This window comes from Thalassophryne amazonica, chromosome 5, assembly GCF_902500255.1.
Source record: "Thalassophryne amazonica chromosome 5, fThaAma1.1, whole genome shotgun sequence".
NCBI lineage: Eukaryota > Metazoa > Chordata > Actinopteri > Batrachoidiformes > Batrachoididae > Thalassophryne > Thalassophryne amazonica.
Window position 1 is genome coordinate 9,181,103 of NC_047107.1, and position 12,208 is coordinate 9,193,310.

Below are 12,208 nucleotides of genomic sequence, written 5' to 3' on the forward strand. Positions count from 1 at the left end.
CTACAGCCGGTACCTCTGTGAACCGCCTGTAGAGGGCTCTACATCTCTTCCTGGTACGGCGTACCTCTGCATAAGGGCTGTAGAGGACTCAACATCTCTTCCCGGTACGGCGTACCTCTGCGTAAGGGCTGTGGAGGACTCGCCATCTCTTCCTGGTACGGCGTACCTCTGCGTAAGGGCTGTGGAGGACTCGCCATCTCTTCCTGGTACGGCGTACCTCTGCGTAAGGGCTGTGGAGGACTCGCCATCTCTTCCCGGTACGGCGTACCTCTGCGTAAGGGCTGTAGAGGACTCGACATCTGTTCCTGCTGTACCACTGCGTTCCAGCTTACTTTCACCCCTTTAAAATTATTCAGTACTTTCTGGAACAAGTTGAAAGAAATCTGAAAATTGTTCTCAGTCAACTTGCAAAAAAAAAACAAAACAACAAAACAATTCTGATGATGTAGTCCGTGACGCCGTGCACTGACTTTGTGTACAGAGTGCAGTCTGCTTACCTCACTCCAGCGAAAAATTGAATCAGAAATTTGTCCATCTTTTCATTCTAACTCCATCCTCACAGCTCTTCAAGCCTCCAGACGGCTTACGGCGAAGTGGATTTGTTTCTTGTGTCAGGAGAATGAGCACCATCAATTAGTTCCTTCAAATCACCGTCCATCAGCAAAACAAACCCCGCCATGTTTCGTGCAATGGTACAACACATATGGAACCTAATTTGCCAGGTAAGTACAACATAACACAAATGGAATGAATAATCCGTGTCACGTGACATACAAAGCACCAATTAAATGACAAGGATCCACTCAGCTGTTATATAAATTGTGAGTGTAAGTCTCTGTCGCCTCCTGGTGGTCAGACCGGGGAGGGTCACCTGCAGGATTCTTTATTTGCTAACTTTTGTTGATCTTAATGCGAAAATATTTTTTGGTGGAACAGTTTTCTAAAAACAACGGAGCTTTTCTGCTGAGTGTACGGACGCCGCTGCATGCTGAGCCTAATATCATGAACGGCCACTAGGCGTCGCCCTTCGCTGAAGTTTAGGGTCGTGCGCGCGCTCTGTTAAACGGTACATATGCACACATTGGAGCGCGTTCACGCGAGCTCCTGTGGACGGTGTCGTGCTGTGGAGTCTGAAAGCTGGATTTCGGTTTCTTCCTTCAGCCGAGAGCTTTCTTAGAAAGCGGGATTTCGCTATGGACGATCTTGGTGAGTTTTGAGTGAGATTTTCTCTGAGAGGAGTCGGAGGAAGAGATTCGAACATATAATGGGACTGTCTGTGTCGAAAACACTCTCCGTGTCACCTCGCTTCTGTCACAAACATTGGCTTTAGTTTTGTGGGGTTTTTGTGGCTTTGTCGTCGGGTTGTGGTGGGTTAGCTGCAGCTGGTTAGCCTCTGACCGCCGAGTCCTCGCTGACTCGGGGACTTGACTTTATATGCCCCAAGACAGAATTGTGTTTTAATGTTACCTCCTCGACTTGAAGGTCTTTATTCCAGGGAACGATTTTGTTACAAGAACACAGACTTATGTTAAATTTCACATCTCTGTAATAAAGGACGTGGCTATACCACGAAACATGAACTCTACACCAGAGCCAGATCCAGCCTCTGTGGGGCCCGAAGGAAAAATCTGGTTGGGGGCCTCCTGTCTGACTCATGAGACACCACTGACACATGATCACCGATCCCTCCGCAATCTGCCCTCTTTTAAAACAGGTTCCTTCGTCTGTCTGAAGATGTGAACAGAATGAAACGATGTATAAACAGTCAGGTTTGGGTTTATGTGATACTGGTGACAAACCAATGCAGACGGTTGCCCAGTTCCGTATCACATTTTGTAACGTCCCGCTATACGGAGCCATAATGCAACTGAATGTCCTTTAATGGTGTATTGTTGTATTGGGTATTTGGATGTTATCTCGCTGAAAAAGTCAGGATGGGGTCCTTCTACTTAAAGTGTGAAGCCACATTATGTGTGGTGCTAACATTTGCCAGAAATGGATCACTTTTGCCAGTTCTGGATCGCGACACTCTGTTACTTTGAGGTCATTCTTGGCATCTAGCTGGAGCCCTTCTAATGCAGAATGATACACACTGTGCCCGAGAATGTGTTTTGTATACAAATTGATATAAATTATACTTATTAAATGAGAATTTACTTAGTTTCGAAAAGTGCCGTTATACGTTTTTACGAGCAAAAAATGAAGTGTGGAGGTGAGATTTCTCCCGAATTAAAAAGTAAAAGCCCCCACATTCATGCCTATTCGTGATGTTGAGATGACCCCCAAAGTCCACATGGCTCACAAGTCCTGACAGGAGGCTGCTGCTTCAGTGATCCGCAACTGGCATATTTTCGCGTTGGAGATAAATGCGCGCAGTAATTAAACAGCAAGACATAACACACTGACATTTTCTACCCAAGTAAGTATTTTCCCACTCTAGAACCAAAAACACAGAATGGTTAACTCACCTTTGCTCCGTCTTAGAGATGGTTACTTTCAAACTTGCAGGAATGAGTGAGTCAGAAAAAGCGCGCACAAAACAGACAGGGATGTTTTGATTCCTCTGCTGATCACAAAGATGTCTGGATCTGGTCGAGCTTGTGGTTGTTTGTAGACAAAACATCAGTCTTTCCATTGGTACCAAGTATTAGCTTATTCGTGCTGATTACGAGAAATGATGGCGCAAATACTACAGCAGTGATCCAAAACTGGGCAAGTGACTGTACTTTTAAAACTGCATGAATCAATACGTTTAAAATAATTGCATGTACTGCATTAAATACATTATTAATGCATTACTGCATTAAATAATGGCTTTTTATTGCTAAGGCAAATCTGAATGTTGGGCAAAGGCTATTCACCCAACCGTTGGGCAGATAAATATAATGTCTTACCTTATTCGCCCAACTGTGATCGTGTATTTGACATGTTTTGTGCATCTACACCACTTTTTAAGGCTCTATTGCGGTGTAAAGCACGTATGTTTGAGATGAGATATACTTGATTGATCTCACAGTGGAGAAATTATGTTTACACTCCAGTTACCTCAGACAGCAATTGGTCCACAATTATTTGACACATTTAACGGTGCCATCTTTAATTACTGCGAAAACAAAAACACCGCAGTGGATGAAAGCAGACAAACTTCATAAGTATTTTGAACGGAAGCCTGTTAGCGACGACAAAACAGTTCTGATGAACAAAATGCTGCTTGTTGTCTGTAAGATGGTGTTAGTTTGACACAGTTCTCTGGGAGTAATAAGCCAAACGGAACCGCTTTAGATCATAGCCCCTCCGCGGGCCGCGAACCCTCCCGCAGCCAGCGAGAAAATATCTGCCTACGTTAAAACTGGAAGTGAACTTAAAAACTCGCTCATTGGTCAGTTGTGGTTGGGTGTATATGCTCGTGTATTTACTTTATTGAACCAGCGGTTGGGCATATAGCCACACTGTGAATGTTGAGGCCCTGTCACATCTTGACGATTTAGCCTGCGTATGCAACCGTATTAAAAACGCTGGCATGCGTGGGTGTACGTCTAATAAATTAATGCAGTTGTCACACCTTAACGATTATTCAGCATTAGGGTCCTTTTGTTGAGAGAGTGGGTAGGTGATGGTCTAGTGGTTAAGGCATTGGGCTTGAGACCAGAAAATCCTCGGTTCAAATTCCAGTCTGACTGGAAAATCACTAAGGGCCCTTGGGCATGGTCTTTAATCCCCTGTTGCTCCAGGTGTGTAGTGAGCGCCTTTTATGGCAGCACCCTCACATTGGGGTGAATGTGAGGCATTATTTGTAAAACAGTTTGAGTGTCTGGTGCAGATGAAAAAGCGGTATGTAAATGCAGTCCATTTATCGTTTAGAGTAGAGCCCGACCGATATGGATTTTTTGAGGCCGATGCCGATAACGATATTTGGATGAAAAAAATGCAGATAATCGATAAATAGGCTGATTTGCTGATAGCCAATAAATCAGCCATTATTATGTATATATATATATATATATATATATATATATATATATATATATATATATATATATATATATATATATATATATATATATATATATTTTTTTTTTTTTTTTTTTAATAATAAAATGTTCTTTTTTGGACCCTTAAAAAAGGTATGAGCTGAAAGCTGAAATACAATTTACAAGTTATTTACAATTTAGTAAAGCTTGGTCCCAGCCGTTGTATACGACGGCGTCTGCCCCAGAGGGTTAATGGCGAACGGCAGTAATTCCCAGAACCCTTCCGGATGACCAGTGAATCTGAATGTTTCGACCTCTTAGCATGCTAGAAATAAGGTCTACACAACGTGGGCTTAATAAAAAGTGTGACCGACGCAATGAAGCACATTTGACACATTACTGCATAAACTGAGTTAATCAAACTGAGTTGAACTGAAACGGGAGAAATGTGGGGTGAATGTAATCGCAAAGTTATTACAAACAACATCCGTATAAACTTACTTGTATGCTTTTGTCAGCCAATCAGTGCAGTGTGACGGTGAACTACAGGGGCCGGTGATGAACACATTTAAGCAGGGGTGTAAGCAGCTCTCAGTTGAATGGAGTCAGAGCTGCATCTACTGGACAAACGGTGCAAGGACATATTACATTGCCGACACAAACATTATTTCAGTAACTTCTGTTTATGAGAAATTATCTGCGTTCTATCAGCAAAATTTCGGCCGATAGAGAGTACTTTGAAAAGGGCTTATATCGGTCGGGCTCTAGTTTAGAGTAGCATCAACTGAGTACATGGCACCATTTTGGGTCCAACTGTGCTGAACTACTGAATGAACCTTTTATGTTTTCAGTGTTTTTTTTTTGTTTTGTTTTTTTAATCATTTAACCACATACAGCAACACATCCAGGTACAGGTGCCATCAAAATCAATATAAAAATAGTGAAGCTATCAAATTTATATTAATTTACAATTTATGATGCTTTATTTAATTAACATAAAGCCTGATTTATGCTTCTGCAGCTCTGTAACTCCATGTCATGCAATGACATCGACGTGCGTGACAGTTTTAAAGTTCTCCGTCACTGGATTATGCTTTATTCTGGACTAATTTGACCCTCAACAAGCTTTTCTTTCTACAATCATCACCTCCAATTCAAAGGTAAGCTGTACAATATCCAGTTTTTACAGACTCCGTGTAAATGTGCAGACTTTTCTGATCCATTTGTAATCAGTGTGTGCACTGCAAAAACTATTAAAATATGATGGGAGATGAAGGAATCAGAAAAGTGTCAAATCACACCTTTTTGTGGTGTCTCATTGAACAGGTGCACGTCAGGAGCACAGTGTGGGAAAAAAATAATCTTTTAAACACAGAAATTATTCCGGTCGAACATGCTCGAGGTTTGTAACAGAAATACATTGAGTTCGGATCTGATATTTTATCTGATGTGAGTGGAAAAATCCATTATATTCGGTGTTTAATATATGGAAGACAATACAAAAACATTGGGACTTGTTTTGTTTGGTGACTGCGAATATCTGGCTTATACAATGACGGATTAGGTGAGTTTGATTGTACATGGGAGTGAACAATAAATTTACTTCTCAGACCTTTAATGATGACATTGCTTCCATCCCACACGGCTGACTTTATTTTCTCAAATTTTTATTCTGTCGGACCTGAAGGGACTCTGTACATCTTGAAGCCCTTGTGTCTATTTGTGCCTCCAAATGCACAACAACCCGCATTTTCAGCAATAAAATAAATAAAATAGCAGGCTTTACAATGCAGACAAATTAACAGCGAATGCTATTTTTGCCCCAAGATGGCACCACGAGTCACGTGACCATTTTTTTTCTACTCATTATGTCACTACTCTCTGTATCAAGGAACTGTAGTCAGCGTATGCCGACAACCCCATTTCTACCGAGTGGTTCTGGTCGGTACTGCACTGTCTGGTGCAATTTAACTTTATTTTATTTTATTTTTTTGTCTTGTTGGATCATTTTTATCGTGACTAGAATGCTGTTGAGTAGAGCTGCCACAAACGACTATTTTGATAGTTGACTGGCCGCTCTCTGCCGACTCAAGTTAGTCCAGTCAGAATTTATAACTTCAAAGCGAATCGCCATTTCAAATCAAATTACACGTCTTTCCAAACATTGAAATTCAAACAGTAAACTACAATCGACTAAAACATTTTTTTTCCTCCCAAAATGAGACGTCCTGCCTCCTTTATGAATTACATTGATGTTGACGTGCAGCACAGCCGGCTGAGCTCAACTCAGAGGTATGGAGTTACATTTCTGCCATTAATGTCTGAAAGGAAATGCTTTTGACAAAACTACAGATTTTGTTTATTTCTTTTTATGTCCAGAGTGTTGGGAAAGTGTAGGAACACGGACCCACAACAGGGGGCGAGAATGAACGGACAATGGAGGAATCAAATAACACTGTCTTTACTGTTGTGAAAAAGGCACAACAAATACAACTGATAACAATAGAAAGATTAAGTCTAATTCAAAGGTGTCGTGTGGGCAGGCTCGACGATAGGAGACGTCCGTCCAAGTCGAACCGGAACCAACCCGATCTCCTCCACCACCGGACCCCGGGGATACTGGAGCCGCCAAGTCCCGAATTCCCAGGTGGCCGCTGCCTCCGCTCGCCGGATCCGGTACTGCTGGCAGGAGACAGAAACAGTCAGGTGTGGGTGCGGCTGCACCCAGCAACACGGAGGGTGGAGAGTCCACCTCCACCTCTCGTCAACAAAGCAACACTGAAGTGCAGGAATATGTGTACTTATCAAAAGGTCCAATACGGTCTCCTGCTGTTCCACTCACTATCTGTGCAAAAGCAACAACGTATTATGTTCAAAAAGACAACACAAGTGGCTGAGTACGTTACCTCTTTGGTATGGCGATATCTCGGCAAATGAGGTGGAGATGCCGTCCTGCTGATATACCTCCGTCTTGATTGGGATCAGCTGTCTCCCGTGATGGATGACAGCTGTCGTCCTGGCTGCTCCTGTGAGGCGGCAGCGCCCTCTGGTGGTGGTGGGCCAGCAGTACCTCCTCTTCAGCGGCCCACACAACAGGACCCCCCCCCTCAACGGGCGCCTCCTGGCGCACGACCGGGCTTGTCAGGGTGGCGACGGTAGAAGTCAACCAGGAGGGCCGGGTCCAGGATGAAGCCCTTCTTCACCCAGGAGCGTTCTTCGGGGCCGTACCCTTCCCAGTCCACCAGATACTGAAAGCCCCGGCCCATTCGTCGAACGTCGAGGAGCCGGCGTATGGTCCAGGCCGGCTCTCCGTCGATGATCCGGAGTGCAGAGGGGTGAGGTGTGATGGGGTTTAATCCTGGAGACGTGAAATACCGGGTGAATCCGCAGTGAGGCCGGAAGCTGGAGCCTCACTGCGGCGGGATTGATGACCTTGAGGATTTTGTAGGGGCCGATGTATCGTTCTTGCAGTTTTGGGGAGTCCACTTGAAGGGGAATGTCCTTGGTGGACAACCATACCTCCTGCCCAGGACGATACGTGGGAGCCGGGGCCCGCCGCCGGTCTGCATGGTTCTTCGCCCTCGTCCGGGCCTTTAACAAAGCAGAACGGGCGGCACGCCACACCCGACGGCACTTCCGTAGGTGGGCCTGGACCGAGGGCACACCGACCTCCCCCTCAACCACCGGAAACAACGGGGGTTGATACCCCAAGCACACCTCAAAGGGGGAGAGGCCGGTGGCGGACGACACTTGACTGTTGTGGGCGTACTCGATCCAGGCCAGGTGGGTACTCCAGGCCGTCGGGTGCGCGGCTGTCACACAGCGTAGGGTTTGCTCCATCTCCTGGTTGGCCCGTTCTGCTTGTCCGTTGGTCTGGGGGTGGTACCCGGACAAGAGACTGACCGTGGCCCCCAGTTCCCGGCAAAAGCTCCTCCAAACATGCGAGGAGAACTGGGGACCGCGATCGGAGACGATGTCTGATGGTATCCCATGCAGACGGACGACGTGATGGACAAGGAGGTCCGCTGTCTCCTGGGCCGTTGGGAGCTTCGGGAGGGCCACGAAGTGGGCCGCCTTGGAGAATCGGTCCACTATCGTGAGGATGACGGTGTTCCCCTGGGACGGCGGGAGACCCGTGACAAAATCCAGGCCGATGTGGGACCAGGGGCGATGAGGCACGGGCAGCGGCTGTAGCAATCCCGGTGTGTTACGATGATCCGCCTTGCCCCTGGCACAGGTGGTACAGGCCTGGATGTAACCCCGGACGTCGGCCTCCAGGGACGCCCACCAGAAGCGCTGCTGGACGACTGCCACGGTTCTTCGCACCCCAGGGTGACAGGAGAGCTTAGAACCGTGACAGAAGTCCAAAACTGCAGCCCTGGCTTCTGGTGGGACGTAAAGTTTGTTCTTCGGTCCGGTTCCGGGGTCCGGGTCTCGTGTCAGGGCCTCCCGGACGGTCCTCTCCACGTCCCAGGTGAGAGCGGCCACGATAGCGGACTCCGGGATGATGGGTTCCGGGGGATCCGACGGCTCCGTTTTGACCTCATCTTCATGTACCCGGGACAAGGCATCCGATCTTTGGTTTTTGGTCCCGGGACGGTAGGTGATCCGGAAGTCAAAACGGCCGAAGAACAGTGACCAGCGGGCTTGCCTGGGGTTCAGCCGCTTGGCGGTCCTGATATACTCCAGGTTCCGGTGGTCAGTGAAGACCGTGAATGGCACGGACGTTCCCTCCAACAGATGTCTCCACTCCTCAAGAGCCTCTTTCACCGCAAGGAGCTCTCGATTGCCGACGTCATAGTTCCGTTCGGCTGGGGTCAACCTGCGGGAAAAATAGGCACACGGGTGAAGGACCTTATCGGTCTTCCCGCTCTGGGATAGCACGGCTCCTATCCCTGAGTCCGAGGCGTCCACTTCAACCACTAACTGGCGATTAGGATCGGGCTGCACCAGAACAGGTGCAGACGAGAAGCGCCGTTTCAACTCCTTGAATGCGACATCGCACCGATCCGACCAGGTGAAGGGGACTTTTGGTGAGGTCAGGGCTGTCAGGGGGCTAACTACCTGACTGTAGCCCTTAATGAACCTCCTGTAGAAATTAGCAAAGCCTAGGAACTGTTGCAATTTCCTACGGCTTGTGGGTTGGGGCCAGTCTCTCACCGCCGCAACCTTGGCCGGATCAGGAGCGACGGAGTTGGAGGAGATGATGAACCCCAGGAAGGACAAAGAAGTGCGGTGGAACTCACACTTCTCGCCCTTCACAAACAGCCGGTTCTCCAGCAACCGCTGCAGGACCTGACGTACATGCCTGACATGAGTCTCAGGATCCGGAGAAAAGATGAGTATATCGTCTAGATATACGAAGACGAACCGGTGCAGGAAGTCCCGCAAGACGTCGTTAACCAAGGCTTGGAACGTCGCGGGGGCGTTTGTGAGGCCGAACGGCATGACCAGGTACTCAAAGTGACCTAAGGGGGTGTTAAATGCCGTTTTCCACTCGTCTCCCTTCCGGATCCGAACCAGATGATACGCATTTCTAAGATCAAGCTTGGTAAAAATTTTGGCTCCATGCAGGGGTGTGAACACCGAATCCAACAGGGGCAACGGGTATCGGTTGCGAACCGTGATTTCGTTCAGCCCCCTATAATCAATGCATGGACGAAGTCCGCCGTCTTTTTTACCCACAAAAAAGAAACCTGCGCCCATCGGGGAGGTGGAATTCCGGATCAACCCGGCAGCTAACGAGTCCCGGATGTAGGTCTCCATTGATTCACGCTCAGGCCGTGAGAGGTTGTACAGTCTACTGGACGGGAACTCACTGCCCGGAACCAAATCAATGGCACAATCGTACGGACGGTGGGGGGGAAGCGTGAGAGCGAGATCCTTGCTGAACACGTCAACAAGGTCGTGGTACTCCACCGGCACCGTCCCCAGATTGGGCGGGACTCTGACCTCCTCCTTAGCTTGGGAGCCGGGAGGAACCGAGGAACCTAGACACACCCGATGGCAGGTCTCGCTCCACTGAACCACTACCCCGGACGGCCAATCAATCCGGGGATTGTGCTTCAACATCCAGGGAAAACCTAAAACCACACGGGAAGTGGCCTGAGTCACAAAAAACTCGATCACCTCCCGGTGGTTTCCTGACACCACCAGCGTTACAGGTGGTGTCTTATGCGTGATCGGAGGGAGTAGGGAGCCATCTAGTGCCCGAACCTGTACAGGCAAGGTAAGCGCCACCAGAGGGAGCCCTATCTCCCTGGCCCATCTGCTATCCAACAGATTCCCCTCAGAGCCCGTGTCCACCAGTGCTGGGGCCTTCAGGGTTGAGTCCTCATAAAGGATCGTAACTGGGAGTCGTGTGGCGATGTGGGTGTGTCCCACGTGAATGTCTCGGCCCACCCCTAGCCCAGTTTCTAGGGGCGGGCGTTGGAGTTTAACCCCTCGGGGCAGTCTCTCATATGGTGCTCTATTGCACCACAAACAAAACAAGCTCCATGGGCCCGTCTCCTTTGTGCATCTGGTGCCCTAAATGTTGCCCTACTCGTGTCCATAGCTTCGTCAGTAGGGGGAGCTGTGGCCCCACGGAGCGCAGGGGCCGTGGAGCGTGGGGAAGGCGGAGCGCGGTCGGAACCGGAAGGGAGAGTGACGGCGCGTACCCGGCCACGCCCTTCGTCTCGTTCCCGCCGACGTTCTTCTAACCGGTTGTCTAACCGTATGACGAGATCGATGAGCCCATCTAAGTCCCGCGGTTCGTCCTTAGCCACCAGGTGCTCCTTAAGAACCAAAGACAGTCCGTTTACAAAGGCGGCGCGGAGGGCAGTGCTATTCCAGCCGGATCTCGCAGCCGCAATGCGGAAGTCGACTGCATAGGCAGCTGCGCTCCGACGCCCCTGTCTCATTGACAGTAGCACAGTTGAAGCGGTCTCGCCTCTATTAGGGTGATCGAACACGGTTCTGAGCTCCCTTACAAACCCATCGTATGTGAGAAGGAGCCGTGACGTCTGCTCCCAGAGCGCTGTAGCCCAAGCGCGTGCCTCACCGCGAAGCAGGTTTATAACATAAGCTACTTTACTAACATCGGTCGCGTACATAACGGGATGCTGTGCGAAGACGAGCGAACACTGCATCAGAAAATCCGCGCACGTCTCCACACAGCCTCCGTATGGCTCTGGAGGGCTTATGTATGCTTCCGGGGAAGGTGGGAGAGGTTGTTGAACAACCAGTGGAACGTCAACGCTACGCACAGGGTCTGCGGGAGGGAGAGCCGCAGCGGCGCCCGGAGGGCGCGCTTCCACCTGCGCGGCGAGAGCCTCCACCCTGCGGTTCAGGAGGACGTTCTGCTCGGTCATCAAATCTAACCGAGTCGTGAAAGCGGTGAGGATCCGCTGCAACTCACCGATTACCCCTCCCGCGGACACCTGCGCGTCCTGTTCTTCCATTGGCCGTTCAACAGCCGGTTGACGCCCCTCGGGATCCATGACGCTGGCCGAGATATCCTGTTGGGAAAGTGTAGGAACATGGACCCACAACAGGGGGCGAGAATGAACGGACAATGGAGGAATCAAATAACACTGTCTTTACTGTTGTGAAAAAGGCACAACAAATACAACTGATAACAATAGAAAGATTAAGTCTAATTCAAAGGTGTCGTGTGGGCAGGCTCGACGATAGGAGACGTCGAACCGGAACCAACCCGATCTCCTCCACCACCGGACCCCGGGGATACTGGAGCCGCCAAGTCCCGAATTCCCAGGTGGCCACTGCCTCCGCTCGCCGGATCCGGTACTGCTGGCAGGAAACAGAAACAGTCAGGTGTGGGTGCGGCTGCACCCAGCAACACGGAGGGTGGAGAGTCCACCTCCACCTCTCGTCAACAAAGCAACACTGAAGTGCAGGAATATGTGTACTTATCAAAAGGTCCAATACGGTCTCCTGCTGTTCCACTCACTATCTGTGCAAAAGCAACAACGTATTATGTTCAAAAAGACAACACAAGTGGCTGAGTACGTTACCTCTTTGGTATGGCGATATCTCGGCAAATGAGGTGGAGATGCCGTCCTGCTGATATACCTCCGTCTTGATTGGGATCAGCTGTCTCCCGTGATGGATGACAGCTGTCGTCCTGGCTGCTCCTGTGAGGCGGCAGCGCCCTCTGGTGGTGGTGGGCCAGCAGTATCTCCTCTTCAGCGGCCCACACAACACAGAGGTCAAGGATCCAGTGACCATTTTCATAT

At 49.2% G+C, this 12,208-nt stretch overlaps 1 protein-coding gene across 1 annotated transcript in view; it reads left to right on the forward strand.

Annotated features, from left to right (window-relative positions):
- The first annotated feature begins 1,121 nt into the window (after positions 1 to 1,121).
- The window catches only part of pxnb (paxillin b), a 144,949-nt gene continuing 133,862 nt past the window's right edge, over positions 1,122 to 12,208 (forward strand). Inside the window, exon 1 of the mRNA XM_034169711.1 lies at positions 1,122 to 1,206. Coding sequence (XP_034025602.1) covers positions 1,194 to 1,206 — 13 coding nt within the window. The 5' untranslated portion in view covers positions 1,122 to 1,193. The remainder of the gene's footprint in view (positions 1,207 to 12,208) is intronic.